General features: G+C 38.1%; 2 protein-coding genes and 1 non-coding gene across 4 annotated transcripts; 1 reads left to right on the top strand and 2 right to left on the bottom strand.

The window, feature by feature from the left end:
- The first annotated feature begins 940 nt into the window (after positions 1 to 940).
- Positions 941 to 10598, top strand: LOC113666761 (dnaJ homolog subfamily B member 11). 2 transcript variants are annotated; one of them, XM_089193874.1, is made up of 10 exons: positions 941 to 1044; positions 1125 to 1281; positions 2513 to 2616; positions 3305 to 3437; positions 5504 to 5729; positions 6147 to 6204; positions 7300 to 7411; positions 8058 to 8217; positions 8773 to 8862; positions 9648 to 10598. In XM_089193874.1, the coding sequence occupies exons 1-9, from the start codon at positions 977 to 979 to the stop codon at positions 8826 to 8828; spliced, it is 1074 nt and encodes a 357-aa protein (XP_089050000.1). In that variant the 5' UTR covers positions 941 to 976; the 3' UTR covers positions 8829 to 8862; positions 9648 to 10598. The 2 variants fall into 2 exon arrangements, with proteins under 2 accessions (XP_089050000.1, XP_027038350.2); XM_027182549.2 differs by having other exon boundaries at positions 8773 to 10598.
- Positions 10599 to 10723: 125 nt separating this feature from the next.
- LOC113666760 (solute carrier family 52, riboflavin transporter, member 3-B) lies at positions 10724 to 16022 on the bottom strand. Its single transcript, XM_027182547.2, has 3 exons — positions 14912 to 16022; positions 12952 to 13139; positions 10724 to 12136 (listed from the first exon to the last, which is right to left on the bottom strand). The coding sequence occupies exons 1-3, from the start codon at positions 15915 to 15917 to the stop codon at positions 11954 to 11956; spliced, it is 1377 nt and encodes a 458-aa protein (XP_027038348.2). The 5' UTR covers positions 15918 to 16022; the 3' UTR covers positions 10724 to 11953.
- Positions 16023 to 16864: 842 nt separating this feature from the next.
- On the bottom strand, positions 16865 to 16938 carry Trnas-aga (transfer RNA serine (anticodon AGA)). The gene has a single exon. It is a non-coding gene; the product is annotated as a tRNA-Ser (tRNA).
- Between the last annotated feature and the right edge of the window lie 4221 nt (positions 16939 to 21159).

Genomic DNA, 21159 nt, shown 5'->3' with positions numbered 1-21159 from the left:
ATTTCTATTCCACTATCCCTGTTGATGTTGTTAGGGTGAAGTCTCATACGAATTGCCTCTTTGACTCTGTGCGTGTTGTAATAAGGGTCACGAACAATAAACTTTACTTCGTTCCAGGGTGGCTTGTGTCCGGTGTTGTAAGCATACTCTGAAACGGCGAAGGTCTCGGTATGGGCGAGACGGACAGAGTTAAGGCGCACGATCGAGACATCCGTGACTACATCGTGAGACAAATGAAAAACCTTAGCTTTTATTGTTTTCACCACGATGAATAACCACAACCTTTTTTACGAAATCGATTATGAACTGTTTATATTCTCTTGCTAGAGATCAATCTTGATCATTGACCTCAGTATTGAGAGCTCGCTACGTGAAGTTCACACAAATCTGCTGTCATTTTGCAAAGAAGATTTTTAAAATTTTATTAGAAAACAAATTTGATTCTGTTTTGGGGCTTTTCTACGTCAGTGAAAAATGACGTCATCAGTAAATGCGCCCGCAAGTCTGAAATTGATATTGGTCAGCACATAGGCATTCTTTGAGGACAAGGAAGTGATGGTGGGCGGGGACGAGGAACTGTTGTTCACAAAATGTACTCTCGACCGGAGGGGGTGGAAAGTCTTGAGCAGAAGGGGCTGGTTGCTGCTGTTGATAAGTAAACAGTAAAAACGAGAAAACATCAAGGCGAAATCAAACAATAATAATATTAGGAGCCGTTAAGTTTGATTCCTCCAATTTTCTTTCCTGGCCCGCCATAAGAGATGCGTCTGGGATGAAAAGAGCTCGGGTTATTTTGACAAAAAATTCAATGCGAATCGCTTTATGGCTGTCACGCAAGATGTCATCGCCAATGTTTTGTGCTTAGGTTACGCAGTCACGCAACACCACTATGGAGGGGCAAGTCTTCATGGGATAGATCAAGAGCAACATTCCCAGAATTCTATGCCATTTCCCTTCTGTCAGGTCAGCCGGCAAAATGGCGGACTTACACGTGTATTTTATTTCAGCCCTCGTTTTATCTTGCTGCATACAAATTTTAGCAGGGTAAATCGTGCTCTTTCTAATCTCTTTTATATAATTTTTTTTCTATCTGCTGTTTTTTAAAATATTTTGCGTATCATCAGGCGGGATTTTTATGCAATCTTGGGCGTCTCGAGAGATGCAAGCAAGAATCAAATCAAGCGGGCATACAGAAAACTGGCGATGAAGTGGCATCCCGATAAAAACAAGGAGGACCCTAAAGCACAAGAAAGATTTCAGGATCTGAGTAGTGCATACGAGGTTTGTTTTCATAACAATTCTATATCATACACTGTTAAGACCTTCCTTGAATATCTGTTTATGATGATTAATAATTCAACTTTCCTCAAGGTTTAAAAGCATCCCCGTTAGGCTACAGAAAATTGTCGACTTTCCCGTTTTGGTGTATTGTACCTTATGGAAATCACGAAACAAACGTTTCAATAAATTTTAAACTTTTAAGTACATCAGTAAGTTATTGTGTTTTACAAGTTCAATTGTACTGCATGTTTTCAATCAGCTTATCGATTCCTTAGCCTAGCGTCATTTATTTAAGCAGTAGATTACGTAAAGCTAAGTGAGTTTTCAGCTCTTTTTAAATATCAGCTGAATTTAAAGCTCCAGAATCAATAGCAGTTGTTATACAGCGCGAGATAATTTCATTGTTCCTTGTTTCGCTCCAAATTGGTTTTTGTGTTTTTGCAATACCGATAGCTCTGGAACTTTAGTCGATTCATGTACGAGTCACGAAAGCTCAGCTAAATACTCTGTAGACGTAGATGTGAAGGATTTCGAAGAGAAGAGAAAGTTATATTTATTTCCGTGTGATTTATCATTTTTACAATGTACATTTTCGGAAAAACCAACGTAAGTTTTGCATCTTATGCAAATTGGTCAAGGTGTCTGTCCGTGATTGGTTAGTTTATCTCGGTTGACACATTGGGTCAAGAAAGTCTTATCGAGTGCATTTCAGTCATGCTACAGGGTTATTACCATGCTATTATGATTTATTTGTTTTAATTTCAAATGTGGCTTTAAGCAGAAAGTCAAAGTAAATTTTCAGCTAGGTTTTTTTTTTTTTCAACTTTGTCAGTTCATTGTCACTTAAGGCAAACAGGTGGTGTTGATGGTAATTGTTTTCAAAATATTTATCTCTTAACCCTTGAACCCCCAAGATCTGATTGTTAATTCTCCCTTCTAGCTGCTATATATCTCCTTGTAAATTAGTTACAAGAATTTGGAGGTAGATAAACCTATCAACTTCTGCCTGATGAGGTCAGGTATTCTCATTATCTGTCTGCTGGATAATGTAAGGATATTATGGGAAGAAGTTACATCTCAATCACTTCTTGGTGTTTAAAGGTTGACACCGAATTTTTTTCAACAGCTTGTGTCACCAATATAATTATATATTTGATAATTATTTTTGTGTTTCTCTAATTTTTTTTTTCATGTTTCATAAACCTATGGAACACTTTGCTTTATGCTGTAGGTCCTCGCTGATGACGAGAAGCGGAAGGTTTATGACAGGCATGGAGAGGAAGGACTGAAAAATATGCAACAAGGAGGTGGTGATGGTTTTGATCCTTTTTCAAGGTACATTGTTTTGCGTGATGAAGAAAGATCTTATTCTTTTTCTCATGAGCATGGCACAACGATAGAATTTCACTTTTCTGGAAGGAATGGTACCTTGGACCTGTGATTGTAGGTTCTGTGCTCCAATGCTCTTCCATTAAGTCACAGAGCACCAAGGGTTTTTTCATTTCTTCCATGCTCTTTCTGTACTCCTTAACCAAACTCAAAACTTACCTTATTTTGTTCTCTAGTTACTGTTTATTATTATTTTTTTGATTTGAATTTTCCTTGTTATTCCACATCTCACCCTATTATCAATTTTTCCTCAAGGTAATAAATATATATAATTTATTATTATTATTGAGAAAACACATGTGGATTGTAAACAAAATCATCAGCTAGCAAGCCTTCCCTGGCCACTTTTCCAACCCCCAAGGGTGACTAGCTTTTCATTTCTGTTTACGGTATCACCTTTTCTTTAGATGTAAAAGTTGTGAAAATAAAGTAAAAGACTTGTCAATTTTGGAACCTTCTGATTGTCAAACAAATTCTCCTTGTCAGTACCACAGAGATTGTAAAGAGAACAGTTTAGAGAGCATGGATACTAATGTTTGGTTATTAAGGGTGAACACATGTAATGTTACTTCATTTGAGGCATTGTTTTGACCTCGACTGTTTATAATCTTGACTCAGTCATCTTTACTTTTAGCTTCTTTGGAGGGTTTGGTTTTCATTTTGAAGGATCGCAACGTGGGGGTGAAAGGGAAGTCCCTCGTGGAAGTGATATTCACATGGATCTCCATGTCACATTGGAAGAACTCTACTCTGGAAACTTTGTAGAAGTTAGTGAAGAATTCAACCCTGTTAATACAATAAACATATTTTTATACAAACTTTATGTTTACATGTACTGGATTGTTGATACAGGTCTGATAAAGCAATTATGAGTACAGTGGACAGTTACAAGTTAGCAAATCCCTGCCACAGAGAATGTTAAATTACTAGGTTTTAATATAAGTATTCAGTGATTTAATCTTAATCCTAATATCAGTCCTTCATATAGGCAGTCAGGCAGTCAGGCAGTCAATAGTCATTTGCTCTGACGAAGGGCTAACACTTGAAATGTCAGCTTTGAAATTCTATATGATGGCTAATTTAGTCATCAACTCATTTGATGATATCAAATTACCCAGTCAGTTAGTCAGTCAGTCAATCAGTCAGGTATAGTCAGTCACTCAGGTAGGTAGTCAGTCACTCAGTAAGGTAGTCAGTCACTCAGTAAGGTAGTCAGTCAATCAGTCAGTCAGTCACTCAGTAAGGTAGTCAGTCTCTCAGCAAGGTAGTCAGTCTCTCAGCAAGGTAGTCAGTCTCTCAGCAAGGAAGTCAGTCAATCAGTCAGTCAGTCACTCAGCAAGGTAGTCAGTCTCTCAGTAAGGTAGTCAGTCAATCAGTCAGTCAGTCTCTCAGCAAGGTAGTCAGTCAATCAGTCAGTCAGTCACTCAGTTAGTTAGTCAGTCAATCAGTCAGATAGTCAGTCAATCAGTCAGTCACTCAGTAAGGTAGTCAGTCTCTCAGCAAGGTAGTCAGTCTCTCAGCAAGGTAGTCAGTCTCTCAGCAAGGTAGTCAGTCTCTCAGCAAGGTAGTCAGTCTCTCAGCAAGGTAGTCAGTCAATCAGTCAGTCAGTCACTCAGCAAGGTAGTCAGTCTCTCAGTAAGGTAGTCAGTCAATCAGTCAGTCAGTCTCTCAGCAAGGTAGTCAGTCACTCAGTAAGGTAGTCAGTCACTCAGTAAGGTAGTCAGTCACTCAGTAAGGTAGTCAGTCACTCAGCAAGGTAGTCAGTCAATCAGTCAGTCAGTCACTCAGTTAGTTAGTCAGTCAATCAGTCAGATAGTCAGTCAATCAGTCAGTCAGTCACTCAGTAAGGTAGTCAGTCTCTCAGCAAGGTAGTCAGTCTCAGCAAGGTAGTCAGTCTCTCAGCAAGGTAGTCAGTCTCTCAGCAAGGTAGTCAGTCTCTCAGCAAGGTAGTCAGTCAATCAGTCAGTCAGTCACTCAGCAAGGTAGTCAGTCTCTCAGTAAGGTAGTCAGTCAATCAGTCAGTCAGTCTCTCAGCAAGGTAGTCAGTCACTCAGTAAGGTAGTCAGTCACTCAGTAAGGTAGTCAGTCTCTCAGCAAGGTAGTCAGTCAATCAGTCAGTCAATCACTCAGTTAGTTAGTCAGTCAATCAGTCAGATAGTCAGTCAATCAGTCAGTCAGTCACTCAGTAAGGTAGTCAGTCTCTCAGCAAGGTAGTCAGTCAATCAGTCACTCAGTCACTCAGTTAGTTAGTCAGTCAATCAGTCAGATAGTCAGTCAATCAGTCAGTCAGTCACTCAGCAAGGTAGTCAGTCTCTCAGCAAGGTAGTCAGTCTCTCAGCAAGGTAGTCAGTCAATCAGTCAGTCAGTCACTCAGTTAGTTAGTCAGTCAATCAGTCAGATAGTCAGTCAATCAGTCAGTCAGTCACTCAGTAAGGTAGTCAGTCTCTCAGCAAGGTAGTCAGTCTCTCAGCAAGGTAGTCAGTCAATCAGTCAGTCAGTCACTCAGTTAGTCAGTCAATCAGTCAGATAGTCAGTCAATCAGTCGCAGGTAATTTTGTTCATCTGTCGGACAATCAGTCAGTCAGGGAGGCATGAATTTAAATCCCATCAAAGCCTTAAAGTTTCTGGGCTTCTTTTCTGCAATTACCTGAATTGAAGTCCACCATGCAGTAGGATCATTTATTTACTTGATTTTCATTTGCAGATCAAGTGAAATTTGTTTCCTTAACATTTCTAGGCAGTCAGGCAATCTGTCCTAATACAGTTGGTCAGTCAGTCCATCATTCAGTCATTTCAGAGGTGAACTGATTGATCATTTGTTCACTGTCCACAGGTTTTACGCATCAAACCAGTCACACAGACAGTTCCTGGCACAAGAAAGTGCAATTGTCGGCAAGAGATGAGAACAACACAGTTGGGTCCTGGAAGGTTTCAGATGTCACCAGTGGATATCTGTGATGAGTGTCCTGCTGTAACTTATGTCACTAAAGAAAAACTTTTAGAAGTTGAAGTGGAACCTGGAATGAGAGACGGACAAGAATATCCTTTTGTTGCAGAGGGTAAGGACTGGAACAGTTTGAATTTGATATTACTGATTGTGCTGTGGTTGTTTCTGAGATTGCTTTGATCAGCAAAGCAACAAATCCACAAAATTTAAAATTTAAACATGAGCTTGTTAAAGTATAATACTGAAAAAGCTCTGTACATGGTTCCATTTTGCTACTAATTTTTAATCTCTTCTACCATAGAAATCAAAGGAATGCAAATGATTTCAAAATAATCAAGCAACTACTGTTTGAACCAAGAACAAAATTGAACCACAGCATCCACAATTCCTCCCTTTTTTTTCTTTTTGAAGTTTTTCTTTTTGAAGTTTAACTTTTTTGGGTCCAGTTGCACCATTAATCTCCTGAGAAGTCTCTTTTAAAGGAATCACCACGATTGTCTTTCAAATGATGCTTCTCTTTGTTGGTTAGGTGAGCCTCACATTGATGGTGAACCTGGTGATTTGAAGTTTATCATAAGAGAACAAAGGTACAACTAGATTAGGGCTGATTTTAACCCTTTAACTCCCATGAGTGACCAAGGCAGAATTTCTCCTAACAATATCATTACAACATCAAGCAGATAAGTGATGAGAATAAAGAAACATATAAACTTGAGAATAATTAGTTGATCCAACACTAAATTCTTAGAACTAACATTATAAGAACTGTACAGTTGACAGTAAGGAGAATTACAAATTTGAACTGGGAGTTAAAGGGTTTTAATGTTCTCAAGTTGTTTGGTATTTCTCTGTGAAATTAAAAGAGAATTACATTTTGTCTCAAGGGTTACCCAAGGCTTTGCTCTAGGCACTCTTTCAAGTGATAGGAGTTATTATGACATGGTTTGTGTTCCTGGGGTATGTTTCTCAAAGTTCCCGGTAGCTTAACAAGCCCATAAAGCTGTTCTGTTTTATTCAAAATGGGGTTTTCAAAAGGTTTGAAAATTGTACCCAAAAAAACTGTTAGCTAAAGAAACAAAGTGGACTGATAAGGTGGGTCTCTCTATTCTTTCAGTTTTGATCTTAAGATTTAGCTTTGGGCCTGTTAAGTCAGTGAGACTTGCAAGAAACAGTCTGATCAAGAGGTCAGGGGGTCAAGCTGTGGGCAAGATGCTTAACTTCTATACTTCAACATACCCCACTCACCCCACCCTGGGGCATAAAATTTTACTTGCCAACTGTGTGGGAAATGTGACAAAATAGGGGAAGGGAGGGAGGGTGGCAAGTGTTACCTAAATGGAGTAGAATCCCATCCAGAGGGGGTGGAAACACTCCAATTTGCTGAACCCTTTTAGTTGAGCTACTGGAATCTGGTTGTTAATTCTCTCCTGTGGCTTTCATTCATTTTCTTTTAAGTTTGTTAAAAGAATTTTGTGTTTGATCAAGAAAACTTTTGAGCATTCTCATCAGTTGTTTTCTGGTAAATGTATGGATATTATAGGGTGAAGTAACTTGTTTATCACTTCTGGGAGGGTAAGGGTTAATGACGTGGCAACTTGGATAGGACCCAACAGTATTAGCCATTATCAGTTTGTAAGCAGACTTACGGTGCAGCAATTTTAAAGAGTATATCACATCAACAGGCATGATAGATTTCAGAGAAAAGGAGATGATCTTTACACAAATGTGACTGTTGCTTTAATTGATGCATTAAATGGATTTGAAATGGATATTGACCATCTTGATGGTCACAAGGTTAGTTTATGGTTGAGCTTGTGAGTGGCTTCACATGAGATTTGTTTACATAAACATTAAACCAATCAGCCCTTAACACTTTCACTCCCAAGATCTTGTTAGTAATTCTCCTTACTTTCTGCAATACAATTCTTGTTATGTTGGTCCAGAGAATTTGGTTTTGGATCAGCTAATAGTCCCCTAACTGATATTTTTCTTTTTCTCATCACTTGTCTGCTTTATATTGTATTAACATTGTAATGAGAAATTCCGTCTTGGTCATTCATGGGTGTTAGAGGGTTAAAAGGTTTTTCAAAGTTTTTCTAAGGTTTTTCTCAATGAAAATTGATGATAATTTGATTTCCAGCACTTTACAACCTACTCCTATGCCCTGGAAATAGTTGTCTTCTCTTGTTTGCCTGCAGTGTATAAGAATGAAAATTAAATGTCTATCACATCTTGATAAGAGTTTTTATATTACACTGTGATAACAGTTTGATATTCAGCTATTTGTATACCACCCCTCTGCACCACTGTGAGCCAATTGGATTGCAAGGATCACCAAAGATAACTGAAAAATAATTCTTGTGGCTTAAATCATAAGAAATGCATGTCAAAGAGCAGGGAGAATGGATATGGAAGGTTGATGAGTTTGTTTATCCATCAGGTGCACATTGTGCGGGAGAAAATCACATGGCCAGGAGCACGCATAAAAAAGAAAGAAGAGGGCATGCCTAACTACGAAAACAATCATGAGAAAGGAGATCTTTTTATAACATTTGATGTTGAATTTCCAAGAGGTGGTATGTCAGAAAGTGAAAAAGAAGGTAGGTTCTATATCTACCATGAGAATTGATTAACCAAGAAACTAAAACAAGAGTATATTGGAGTTCCATTTTATTTGTTATTGAGATAACACACAGTTAACTGCTGCACCCCTGAAAATTGTAAAAAGTGTCCATCAGTAGAGCTGTCTGCCTTTGAGAATTATTCCCACAAGGGGATACTAGGGAAAATTAGGGTGGATGTTTGCTTACGGGAGAGTTAATTAACAGGGGTTAATGTACGTGTTGTGTGGAAAAAAAAGAAAAGAAATGCACAGTGTATATAAATATATAGGGTTAGGTTAGGTTACACCCTTATTCTGTTAAACCTGTATTTAGTGGTCAACTTGTATTAAGCCATTCCCCATGAGTAATTACTGAGTACAGGTTTGACTGTACATGTTGATGAAGACTGGTCTTTTTTGTATTGCTTCAATACCAGCTCAAAGAAGATAAGGATGCCATTTAACAAAAAAGAAAAAAACACTCTTTTATGTTAGACTATTGTATTGCTCATAAATTAGCAAATCACTAATTAATCTTTGTCTTTGTTTTCAGCTTTGAAGACCATCTTGAAGCAACAATCTCAACAGAAAGTTTATAATGGACTCTAACCAATTGTTGATAAAATAAGATTTTTCAATATAGGTAGTGTAACATTGTATTTTTCAAACTTTGCCTCCTTACAAAAGGCTTTTTAAAGTATCACAAAAGGATAAAATGTTTCTTGAGCTTGCACTTTTTGAATGAAATAACTTGCTTGACGAAATGAAAAAAAGTGCAGTTATTTAAACCTTTACTGGGTGATGTTTCCTAGTTGAGCTTGGGACAGATAATGTCTAGGACATCTTTCTGTTCTTTGCAGAAAGGAACAGGGAAAAAGAAGAGAAGTCAACTACTAACTCTCTGTTCCTTGTTGTCAGTAGGAGATCTCCCTCTTTTTTTCATTTAGAGAGAAGTTGGTGTTCTTTCCTGGTAACATTCCTTAATTTTGTTGAACAGATAAGTTTGGTGCTCTTGTCACCTCTTTTGGGATAATGTTGAGAAAGCTGCATTTCACCCCCTTTCTGGGAGGAGTGACAAGAGGGCACTGCTGTGGCCTGGGTTTGAATCCCGGACTTGATGTCAGGCTTAGGTTGAGTTTGTTGTTGGTTCTCATGGCAGGGTTTTCCAGTTTCCCTCCCTCCACAAAACTAACATTTCAAATTCCTATCGGACTTGGAAACAGTCAAATATCCACCATTAAATTCCATTATTATTATTGTCATTGTAAAAATTAAATACTTAACCCAGGATTATACAGTCATGAGAATTCTGATGTGGAAGAATTGTTGGCTCTTTCCTTCTAACCCTCCCCAAGGCTGCATGTTGTAAAGAAAAGTATGAATTTCTTTCTATCTTGGTAAATTATCCATACAAACATTGATTTACAGTTCCCATGTCTTCAAAACACCCTAGCTATGGGTATTCCATGGTTGCCACAGGTCAAAGAAAAGATTAGGAAAATGAAATTTCTTCAAGATCTGGGAAAGTCCAGGAATTTCACTTTGGTTCAGGGGAAATTTACATATTTGAAGGAAGTCAAGTGAAGTGAAATTTCAAGTTGTCAAGAATTTGCCTATTCATCTTCTCCTGAACCTGTTCCTGGTGAAACATGGCGACACTTTCCTTGGTCATGTTGAGGTTACTCGTGTATGTTTTTGAGAACTATTGACATTTCCTGACAATCTTGTCCTTTCCCTTTGTAAAGAAAGTCCAACTTGGTTTGTGAATGTAATCATGCACATGTGTTTCAATTTTTCATTGTTTTAACATTTTCAATTCCTCAGTAAGTGTTGCTTTGGTAGATTTTTTTTATAATGTAATTCAATGACAAACTGATGTTAGGTTTCCAACTGAATCAGTCCACTTACCATGTTACCCTCAAGAGCTATCAATGCATGTACACTGTATGTGACTTTATTTACACTTTTTGTGACTTGCTGGAAACTTAAGTTTTCAGGCTGAGGGTTGAGGTTGTAGGACACTATCAGAAGTCACTCGTGAAATAGTTTGGATGGTTTAAAAGGGAAATTTTATGTTTGTCTAAAGGAAAGTCAGGGAATTCAAAACCCAACAACTATGTGGCAACTATGGTATTATTTCAAAGATATGGAGAAGCACTGAATTTTATTGTTATTACTGATGTAAATAAAGTCTTGTGTTAAAAAAAGGGTCAAGTATAATTTGCTTCTTTGCTGGCATAGTTTCATGGCATTAAACCTTTACATCCTAACATCAAAATGCATATTCTCCACAGTCCTCTCTGTATACTCCCTAAGGTGCTGACAAGGAGAATTCATTGAACAATCAAGATCTTCATTAAAACCCAATAATTTCCTCTATTCTTGTGTCCTTGTTGTGTAATATTGTGAGGAGAAATTAGATTCTCATCACTCTTAGGGATCAAAATGTTAAGTAACCACTGGAATAGTGATTTTTTCAACTAAGCAATTAAGAGGAATCATGATCACTTAAACTTATTTTTAATACACACAAATTACAATGCCCTCATCTTTAAATACCTAATGCAAGTCCTAACAGTTCACTCTTAAAATCTTGTACTATTCATAAAGTAAAGTCTGTATTCGAGCTTATTGGCCTACCCAGCCACAGCTTGGCTTCTTATGTAAAAAAATTTTGTGCATAAATAGCCTGCATTGCTGGCAGTCTGTGATTTTGGGGGCAGAGAGAAAAGTGAAAAAATTTTCTCTTCGCCCCCAAAATTGCAGACTACTAGCAATGCAGGCTAATGCATAAAATGGTAAGTAGTTTTTATAAGCAGAAATTTATGCCATATCATTAAAACTTCCCCAAATCTAGCCCCAGGTTTCCATATCTTTCCCTGTCCTTTTAGGAACAAATTTCCCAACATATTGGATGAAACAAGAGTGTTTGCGTGACACTGCCAGGCATCATGCCATCCACTAGACAAAATTATCCAGTTATTAATTAAATTTTTTACCTCTTGATATTAGTTGTATGTAAATTTCAGAAGTTAAACAAACAAAAGCAAATTTCAATAGACAAACAAAAGCCAGTAATTGCAAAAATTCTCAATGATTTTCCCTTATTTTTGTCTGTGCTTTGTTCACTGCACAGGCATAATGTGATTATGCCTGCACATCCACCACACAAAACACACAGATGACTCCCTGTGGTTTCAGTTGGTACTGTTCAGTGCATGCTAGTGATTCAAATTGTAATGCAGTTTTCTTTCTCTACTAACCTTCTATAGAATTCCGTGGTATTCAGAAATATCAAAGAAATACCAGTTGAAGAATTCTTAAAACAAATTAATCACATTAAAGCCTGAAGTTAATCACACATAAGATTCTGTTCAAATACCAAAGTTTTCATGAGCTGAACTTAATTCACATCATGACCAACTCCTGTTCAAAAACATACAACTGATCATTCCAACCATCTTGAAATGTTCCATACACAGTTTCTGGAAATAGCTACAGAAAAGGTTATAACTCTTGTATTTAGCTCAGCACATAAAAAAGTTTCGCATCTGACTCACAGCTGTTCCCTACCAGAGTCAAAATTTCCAACTAAAGCAGAAGAGGATAAAGCTGAGAATTTTACTTTCTAGCAACTCATGTTTCTATTGGACAAATTCTGAAGCAATTTGATTGTTTGATTTAGTAGTGATTTATTCCACAAATTTTGGGAATTTCACTGGCTAACAGCTCTTTCACTGGTGAAAAAGCTTAGCAATATTTACAAGAGGGAACATGACAAGAGCACCGATACATGACCCTATCTGTATACAAATACCACACCAAAATAATGCCCGTTTACCATGGTCACGCATGATTGTTGAGATGGTCAACTTAGTATAACTAATTAGAATGCCGCTGACAATACTAACAAAAATCTGGAAACAGAGAACAAAAATAAGAATTAGAAAACAAGTTAAATTAGATAAAAATACAGGGCCAAATAATTCCTTATCTACAATCAGCAACAAAATTGTTGACACTTAGACAATTTAAGGTCCCCATTTTTTTTCCAATTTTATCTCTTTTGCTCTCAGTTAAGCCAACCTATTCATCCCCCCTCCCCCTAAAACAATGTTGTATTATGATTTTATGAACTTTTTGGGGAGGGAGGGTCTTGTCAATGATTTAGAGTGTGGTAAAAACAGGAGTATTATTCTACAAAATAAATAGCACTCTTCAAACATGATGTGTCAACTAATTTTGAGGCTGATTGTAGGTCTGAGAAACACCTACATGTGGTGGTAGAGCATCAAAGCCTGAAATCAAAAGGTTTGAGGCTTGATTCCTCATGGGGACAAAAAACTTTCTTGTCTATCACCTGTGAAAACCATCTCTACCATCTTCCTTATTCTACTAGCTCTTATGTATCTTTTGACTTGGTTTATTTTACATGGTTCATAGAATGTTCAGACAACTTTCAGACAGTTCACCTTTTTAACTCCTCAACTCCCAAGATTGGATTGTTAATTCTCCCCTCTAGCTGATACACATTTCCTTGTAAATTAGTAACAAGATTTTGTTGTTCGATCAAAATAACAATTTCTACCTGGTAAGTTTGAACATTCTCATTACCTGTTTGCTGAATAGTGTATGTATATTATAAGAAGTAACATGTTAATCACCTCTTTGAGTTAAAGGGTTAAACCACTAACATGCAAGATTCAGTGAATCATCATTTTCATAAACTTACCACTATCAAGCTCCCAACACTTGTACCATGCATGGGTGGTGTTGGGCTCATGGCTGCAAGGATGATGATGTATGTGCTGAGGACAGTATACACACTTGCCAACACTGTAACTAGTCTGGAAGATGTTGACGGAAACCATAAGGCAATGAAACAAGTCAATGCGCTCACTATATTTGACAGTGTGGCAACTATGGAGAGACAAGATATGCACTGTCAAGATGCTAACTTATTCCTGGTTTTTTTAATTAATTAACCTTTTCACTCCCAGAAGTGATAATCATATAACTTAATTCTCTCTATAACATCCAAACAATATCAAGCAAACAGGTAAAAATTGTTGTTTTCTTGATCCAACAACAAATTCTTGTAACTAATTTACACAGGAACATGTAGCATCTGAAGAGGAGAATCAACAATTCGATCACATCTAAACTCCCAAGATCTGATTGTTCATTCTCCCCTCTAGCTGATCCACATTTCCTGGTAAATAAGTTCTGAGAATTTGGTGTTATTGGTGTTATAACAACTCCTTCCTGATAAGTATGAGTATTCTCATGACCTATATGCAGGATAATGTCTAGATATTATTGGGAGAAGTTACTTGTTAATCACTTCTGGGAGGGTTAGATAAAGCACGACTAAATCTCTTTCAGAAGGAAGAGTGATTAACTGGTATTTGTGCCTCATACTCTACTGTACTGAGTAACAACCATTCTTTCACAGCTCTGCATAAAAAGAGGGTAGCAAAGGGTGTTCTGATCCTGTTTCACATACAGATTTTACAATGTTACAACAAGTCACCTCACATATATTCAAACTGCATTTAACATGTCACAATTTCAAATCAAAACCTTCAAATCTCTCTTCTTGTGTGCAAGGTTTCAGGGAAATCTTGAGGTTTTCGCGAAATGAGGGGGAGGCAAATCACACATCACACTGGCTCTCAAATTTACATATCACCCTAGTCTTTCTGTAAAATTCTGACATCACACATTATTTTTGACCTTAATAACAAGAGCTTGCAACTTGTCGTTAGCTTAAAACTTCATTTTTCAGTATCTTTCCTTAAAAAATGTTGCTTTTTCCCTCCTGAGGATTTTCAATACCCTTGAATGGATTAGGTAGGAACATTTTAATAAGCTAAAAGAAATCCCTCTAAGAAGCAAAATGCTGATTTCAGGATTTAAATTAAATTGCCTTTTTAACTTCATTTCTTGCCTAGTGGGTATTCACAAGGAATTTCGGAAGAAGCTGCTGATTCACAAACACCTTATAACTGGTAACCCTTTCACTACTTGGAATGACCACGACTTACAACATAAACACAATATCAAGAACAAACATGATAGGAATAAAGGAAAATATTGATTGTGGGATTATTCTCTCATCAAGCAACAAAATCTTAAAACTAACATTATGAGAAATGTACTGCAGACAGTAAGGAGTAATAACTACAAGATCAGTGCCCGGTCTTTTTGTTCAAGAGTTTTTTCATCCAAGAGTCTTTTTGTCCAAGTCTTTTTGTCAAAGTTACAACATTGTTTTAACTGAAGTTGTAACAAGGTATACTTTATTAAATAGTGACAAAAATAAAGACTTGCCATTTAATTATTTCACACGAAAGAAATGGGAATATTAGGCTTGTTGTTAAGCATCAATTAGGCATAATAGACAACTAAGTGTAACATCACTAAGTGTCCAACATGACCAGTAACATAGCCCGACAAGAAATTTACTTCTACCAAAATGGCAATGGCTCGCGCTAATAAGTTCTTTATATGGCCTCGTCTAGCCTTCTAAAAGTTATTTATATGTTTCGAGAAAAGACTTTACCATTAGATGAACAGACTTAGATGAAAATTTTTATGGATGAAAAGACTTGGACGAAGAGACTTTTGGACGAAAAGACCGTAATTCATGAGATCTTACGAGTGAAAGGAGTTCATTATTCATTTTTTACCTAAGTGGTATGTCTTGTTGCCATAGGGTATACTGGCGTATGCTTGTATCGATGGCAAGACACCATTGGAAAGGCAGTTTATCCAAGTTTGAATACAGAGCAGAAGTAATATGTGACGTTCACACCAGGAGAATGTATCACTGTTGACAGATTGGTGACTCAAGTAAGAATCTTGAGGAGAAACGTCACTTGTTGATGTAGACTGAAATCTACTTCTTGTAGTATCATCGAAAAGTGGCTGTGTTGAACTGTTGCTGTTTCTTCGTGTTTTAATTTGTTTTTGTCTGACATGTTGTCTTTTGGCCACTGGTAAATAATTCAGCGCCAAAAAGGCTATCCCACAAATAACCATGATTGTGAACAAAAAGAAGAAAAATACCTCTGGTGAAAACCTTGATTGGGGAATTAAGTGGGTCTTGTGATCAGTAGTGTTTTTGCTGCTGTTTGTACCTCCATTTTCAATGCCCTGGGCCAAAGCTACTAATGATGGCAGCAAACCACTTGAGGTTTCACCAACAAACAACGCACTCATATAAGTTGATGGGAAAGTAGACATGAACGTGAGAAATACCAAAGAGGATGTACAATCAACTAATGCCAGCAAGAAGGATAAGATAAAAAGAACTGTGCTGTGTTGTTTGCCACCAATAGAGCTTGTCTCGTCCCAATAAAGACCCAACAACGCGCACGCTAAACACCCAATCGCCACAATAAAAAGAATCGTCGTTTTTTCGTGAACGATGTGAGGAGCGAAGCGGTTCCCCAAGGCGTAAATCACGGGGCCGATGTTCGCCAACTGAATGATAACTGTGAGATACGATGGAAGGCTCCACTGTTCTGGGGCATGTCCCACAAGCACAGGCAATTCAACCCACAAACCATTGACAGCTACCCAGGAACCCAGGCCAAATAGACAGATTAGAACGTATGTGGTCCAGGAAATGTTCTTTCTCAAGCAAAATGAGTTCCATTCTGTGCTTCGAATGAAAGCTTGTCCCTCTGCCATTTCGCAAGTTACCGGTAACTCTTTCAGAAGAGAGTTACATAATCATGTACTAATACTGGATCTGGAGTATGCCCCCTTTCCCATCGTGACCCAGTCTCGAGCCCAGGGCCATTTTGGCATTATTTTGGTTTAGCGATCATACCGCTGACAAGGAGCCAAAATGACCCTGGGCTACCTTCCTTGAAGACAATTATTTAGCATTTTACACTAGTTACTGATTACTGGGATACCTGTGGTAGCCCAGTCATAAGATGCCTTTGTTTTTTTGTCGTCTTTTTTTTTTTCCTCCGCCACAAAATGGAAAAATTGCGCAATAGTACCCAGTGGTCATTGGGCCCTCAACACCATGACAACTAACTGTGATCCAATGAGGTGTTCACATGCTGATCACGCGTGTTATCTTGATGATGATTGACGTTGTCATGCACAGACAGGGCTGGGTCACATGACGAATCACGAGATTTTTGCTTATAAAACTTTCTGGTCAGTTATTTTGTATTTCAACGTATTTGGATTGCGACCTCCTGAAGCATCATGGCGCAAACGCGCATAATACTTACAGACGCATATACAAGTCGTATTAATCGCGGCTAATCTACACTACTAAAAGATGTTATTGAGCGGTAATTTTGGAACGGATTGAGTCGCGAACGCTTGAAAGCCACTACGTATGCTAATTAGTCCATGAGCCAAATCCTGAAATGCGGCTAGAAATCAATTTTCGTAGCACTCCCCGTAAGACATAGTGTATTTGGTATCAAATGAAAGCTTATTGTGTATACTTTAATAATATACTTGTTCCTTTTTATGTAACCTGAGCGTAAGCGAAAAAATCAACTTTTCCCAAGGGGGGGTAGGCAAGGACAATTTGCACTTGTAAACCCATAAAAACTATGAACAGGGAATTAAATGATAAATTAAATTTTGGAGAACTCGGAAAAAATCCGAGCCCCAGATGGGATTTGAACCCACGACCCTCCGTGATCTAGTCGGATGCTCTAACCACTGAGCTACTGGAGACTCTATGGTGAGCAAGGGTCAATTTATGGGTCTTGACTGGAACCGCATCACGCGGTTACACAGCCAAGTAATTAGTGCGAACTCACTAACAGCATCGCGCTGTCACATTAAAGCATAACAAGATACGAACTCACTAACAGCATCGCGCTGTCACATTGCACAAATACCAAATGTTTTTGCCCCAAACTTAAAAAAAAAAAATTAATGCTCGTAATACTGTAGGAATCTTACGTATAAAACATGGTTTTGGGAGTTGCCATGGCAACTGTTTTCGTCCAAATAGTGAATTACAGAATTGTCATCTTCACTGGCCAAATTTCGCTGTGAGTGTAATTTTGACAAAAAAACGCGAAGAAGTTAAGAATGCCACTTTTAAAATTAGGCTTTTCTTGCGCATCCTTTGCCATAATTATCGCAGAAAAATAAGATAAATGCAAATTAAACTTTGGGGTGGGGGTGGGGGAGGGGTTGGGGCTGGCTGGAAGATAACGGAAGTACCTTTATTACACACTCAAAATACTCATACTATTGACAACTGAAATGCGTTTGCATTAAAACTTACCAACAATGTTTCTCTTGTAGTCACTAAGAGGTGTACCATGTAATTTTACTGCCTCAACTGTTGCCATTGCAATGTTTGTACGCTAAACGTTTAGAAGCATAGATAGTAGACTTTGTAATTGATGAAAACAGTAGCATTTGCGTCGTTTGGGTCTTTAAGACTAGGTGTTACATTTAACGCAGGTCTTTTACTACACCCTTATTAGGTACATTTGAAGAGAGACATTGTACATTCTCATTTGAACTCGTGAGTCAAAATAATATCAAATATGTTTAAAACCAATGTGTTGCTATTAACATACTTTGTTCTCATCGTTTATAAGATAAACTGTGTGGAAATAGTAATGTACATGGTTAATTACACTTTCAATACAGTGTGTTCTAAACCAATGTGTTGCAAATAGCATTCTTTGTTTTCGTGGCCGGCTTACAGGAAAAAGAAATCCCAGGTTAGCTTTCATATTCATCACCGTTAGTATCATCATCGCTATCATCATCTTCGCTATCGTCCTTGCTAATACAGTTAAGGCAGTTATCTTGGTATGTGCATGCCTCCGTGCCGGGAAGGCCATTGCTGACACAAGAACAGCGTCGTGTTTGGCACGATCCTTTGCAGCGGCAGCAAATAAGTTCCATGACCGCTTGAGGGGCAGGTGCCTGGTTAGTCCAGTAGATTTCCAATTGGCCATTCTTCTGTTGCCAACCCTGGCCATCAGGAGACTGGTTCACTTCTGTTTGTAGGGCATGCTTCCAGATGAATGACTGGTAGTTAGCACGCTTGAGATGGTTTTCAAGAGCTTCTTTCGTAGGGGGAAGTTGATGTAACTGCAGGCTTTTACTCTTGCAGAACAACTTGTACCTGAGTTCGTTTACACTTTGGCATAGGTGGTCGTTGTATAAGGCACAGACAAACCGTTCTAGCTTTTTTAAGTCATCTTGTCTAGCAGGAACTCTCTCACCAAGACTGCCAAGAGTTTGCCTCAAAGCTGGATTCATCTGTACAACATCAAGAGCCTTCTTCTTCCCTTTTGTTGAAAAAGCGCTCACACTATCGCAACCAGTTATGGCATGGAGACTTGGAAGTATTTCGCATATTTCTCGGCCAAGTCTTTCACATACCCGTCGAATGCTAACAATGCGAGATCTTCTACTAGTACCACTGATCAGAATTATTTCAGCAGAAATGACGGCTTGGTAATAGCGGGCTAGTACTTCTACATTTGTGTCAGAGGACTAAATGGCAATGCGCAGGTGTCCATTTTGAGATGCATGTTCTGCGTGGAGGAACATTTTAGTGTCAGCTTCCTCTTGATTGGTGCAAAGTTCGGGCACATCGCTTGCAGTAGTTGAACCATTTGGGGCGACAAGTTTGGTGCAGTTGTCTCCGTGAGTGACAAAGAAGGTGCGGTCTTTAATTTTCTGTGCGTACACGGCATTTTCTGACCTTTCCCGTAAAAGGAAGCTTAGGAGGTTAGTTTTATTTTTACCATTTGCCAGAAACTTTCTCCACTGACGTGGGCACAGCTGTTGACCGTTGGTGACGTTGACTACCAGCTGTCCATCTCTGCTTCGTTTGTTTCTTTCTGTGTTCTTTATTGAGATGGCCGGATATTGATCTCCTACAAAGTCAATTCTTGCTGCCTCGCCAGCTTCTGTCAGAATTCTGGACATCACCATCTCTGCCAGCTCACAAAATCTATCAGGCACTCTGACTACTGTCTGTAGCATCGCCATTGCATCTATGATGACAGCTGTAGTCTGATCAGGTAAGCTCTGTAGGCATTCTACACCATTTTCGAGTAATGCCAGAGACAATCTAATCTAAATGATAAGAGTCGCTTGCAACTAATAATGCTTTATTATTATTAAAATGCAGTTTCTGAAATAAAATCAAGTTAATAAATTTTAATGTCTATACTTGAAATAGTTGCCTAGCAACAGTTGCCATGCCAACACCCAATTTGGGTTTTGACAAACAAGTGCACATAACTTTATCTTAAGAACACTTTTGGCTGTTTTCTTTTCATATCAGATCAGACGGCTGAGGATATTTGCTGTTTTCAAACTAAAAATTAACTCTTGACAAAAAGTCAAACCACCCACCCCCCCTTGGAAGTAGTTGTTTTTCACGCTTACGCTCAAGTTACATAAAAAGTAACAAGTATATTATCAAAGTATACACACTAAGCTTTCATTTGATACCAAATACACTATGTCTTATGGGGGGTGCTACGAAAGACATTTTTGAGGTGTCTTGGCTCATGGACTAAATGTCTTAATTGAAAAACGTTCACTTGTTGTAAAAAGCAAAATCTGAAATCTGAAACCAAACTGAATATACTCTATGCAATCTATTGAACAACACTACTACCGTGAGACTGAAGAACATAACTATAATGGATGCAAACTGCTTGTGAAGAAAGACGACATGTTGGATTCACTTGATGGCAAGGAACGTAGCTACGATAACAGTACGAATGGTATTAATTTCACGATCAGAAAGGTGAATCTTATGTTTGTTTTCATTGTAGTTGTATGGATATTCTTTTTTAATAAATACGTGATCCAAAATCCTGTGTTTTTTTGTGTATAATTTTATTGTGTTAAATATTGTTTGCGCAATTGTCTTGTCACCGGCTCAACGATTAATTCACGCGTTGTGTGACTCGGTGTTAAGTTACGAGAGGAACTGTTGGAAATTTGAACACGTTATAAGGAATAGTATAGGGAACGAAGTATGGTCGATTTACAACGATAAATATTTCGAAATATGAACATTTTTCTCGTAAAAATCAATAAAACTTACTCATACCCTGTGTATCCGTTGTATTTTCTGGTGATTTCTGCTGTTTTAAGCTTGCTTTACCATCACTGTTATTCACGTCATCTACTTTTATTACGTTGATAAAATCTGTACAGACATCACACCAACCAACTCGCGCGCAAAGTAAGAAGACTATATTGAAGGCTTGAAATAATATTGCGATCGATTTTCATCAAGAAATGGGCCAGGAATATCCCACAATAGTGCAAATAATCGTGAAGGCGGATCGCAGAAAAGCGATTGCGTGACGCTCGGTAAGCTGTAAGATGACATGTTGTGATATACCAGACGTAAAAACTCTTCAGATTCTTAGTCTGCATTTTGTACCCACTCTGCAGTCTGCAGTCTATATTTTGTATCCAGTCTGCAGTCTGCTGTCTGCATTTTGTGCTAACAGGTATCCGTGGCACCAACACAGTTTATTTTTACTTACATTTATTCGCAAAACACACATAATCTACCACAAAATACCTGTGGGTGAGGTAATTCGACATTTTCGTTCTTTCCCACATTAATATTCTTCTCTCCTTTTGTAAGAATGTAGACATCACTCACAATGTTTCAAGTAATCCACCCACCCTACAAAAAAGTAACTCTTGCATGCATAGCATGCCTATGTTTTGAAATAGGTGAATGCCCTTGGCCAGACTTGAGCGCACTATTTCAGTATACTAGTCTGACACCCGTAGTATCACTACACTTGATTCCAAGGATCAAGTACCATCCAGGTATCCCAGTTACCTTGCTCACAGGGTCTAGTTCGAATATAGAAGCGATCCTTGCAGCCATTAACACTATTGAACTAGTTGTTGAAAAAAATGCCTGAAAAAAATTCAG

Source organism: Pocillopora damicornis, chromosome 14, assembly GCF_964200805.1.
Source record: "Pocillopora damicornis chromosome 14, jaPocDami1.2, whole genome shotgun sequence".
In the NCBI taxonomy this organism is placed as follows: domain Eukaryota; kingdom Metazoa; phylum Cnidaria; class Anthozoa; order Scleractinia; family Pocilloporidae; genus Pocillopora; species Pocillopora damicornis.
Note: the sequence above shows the minus strand (reverse complement) of the source record. Positions and strands in the feature narration are given on the sequence as shown.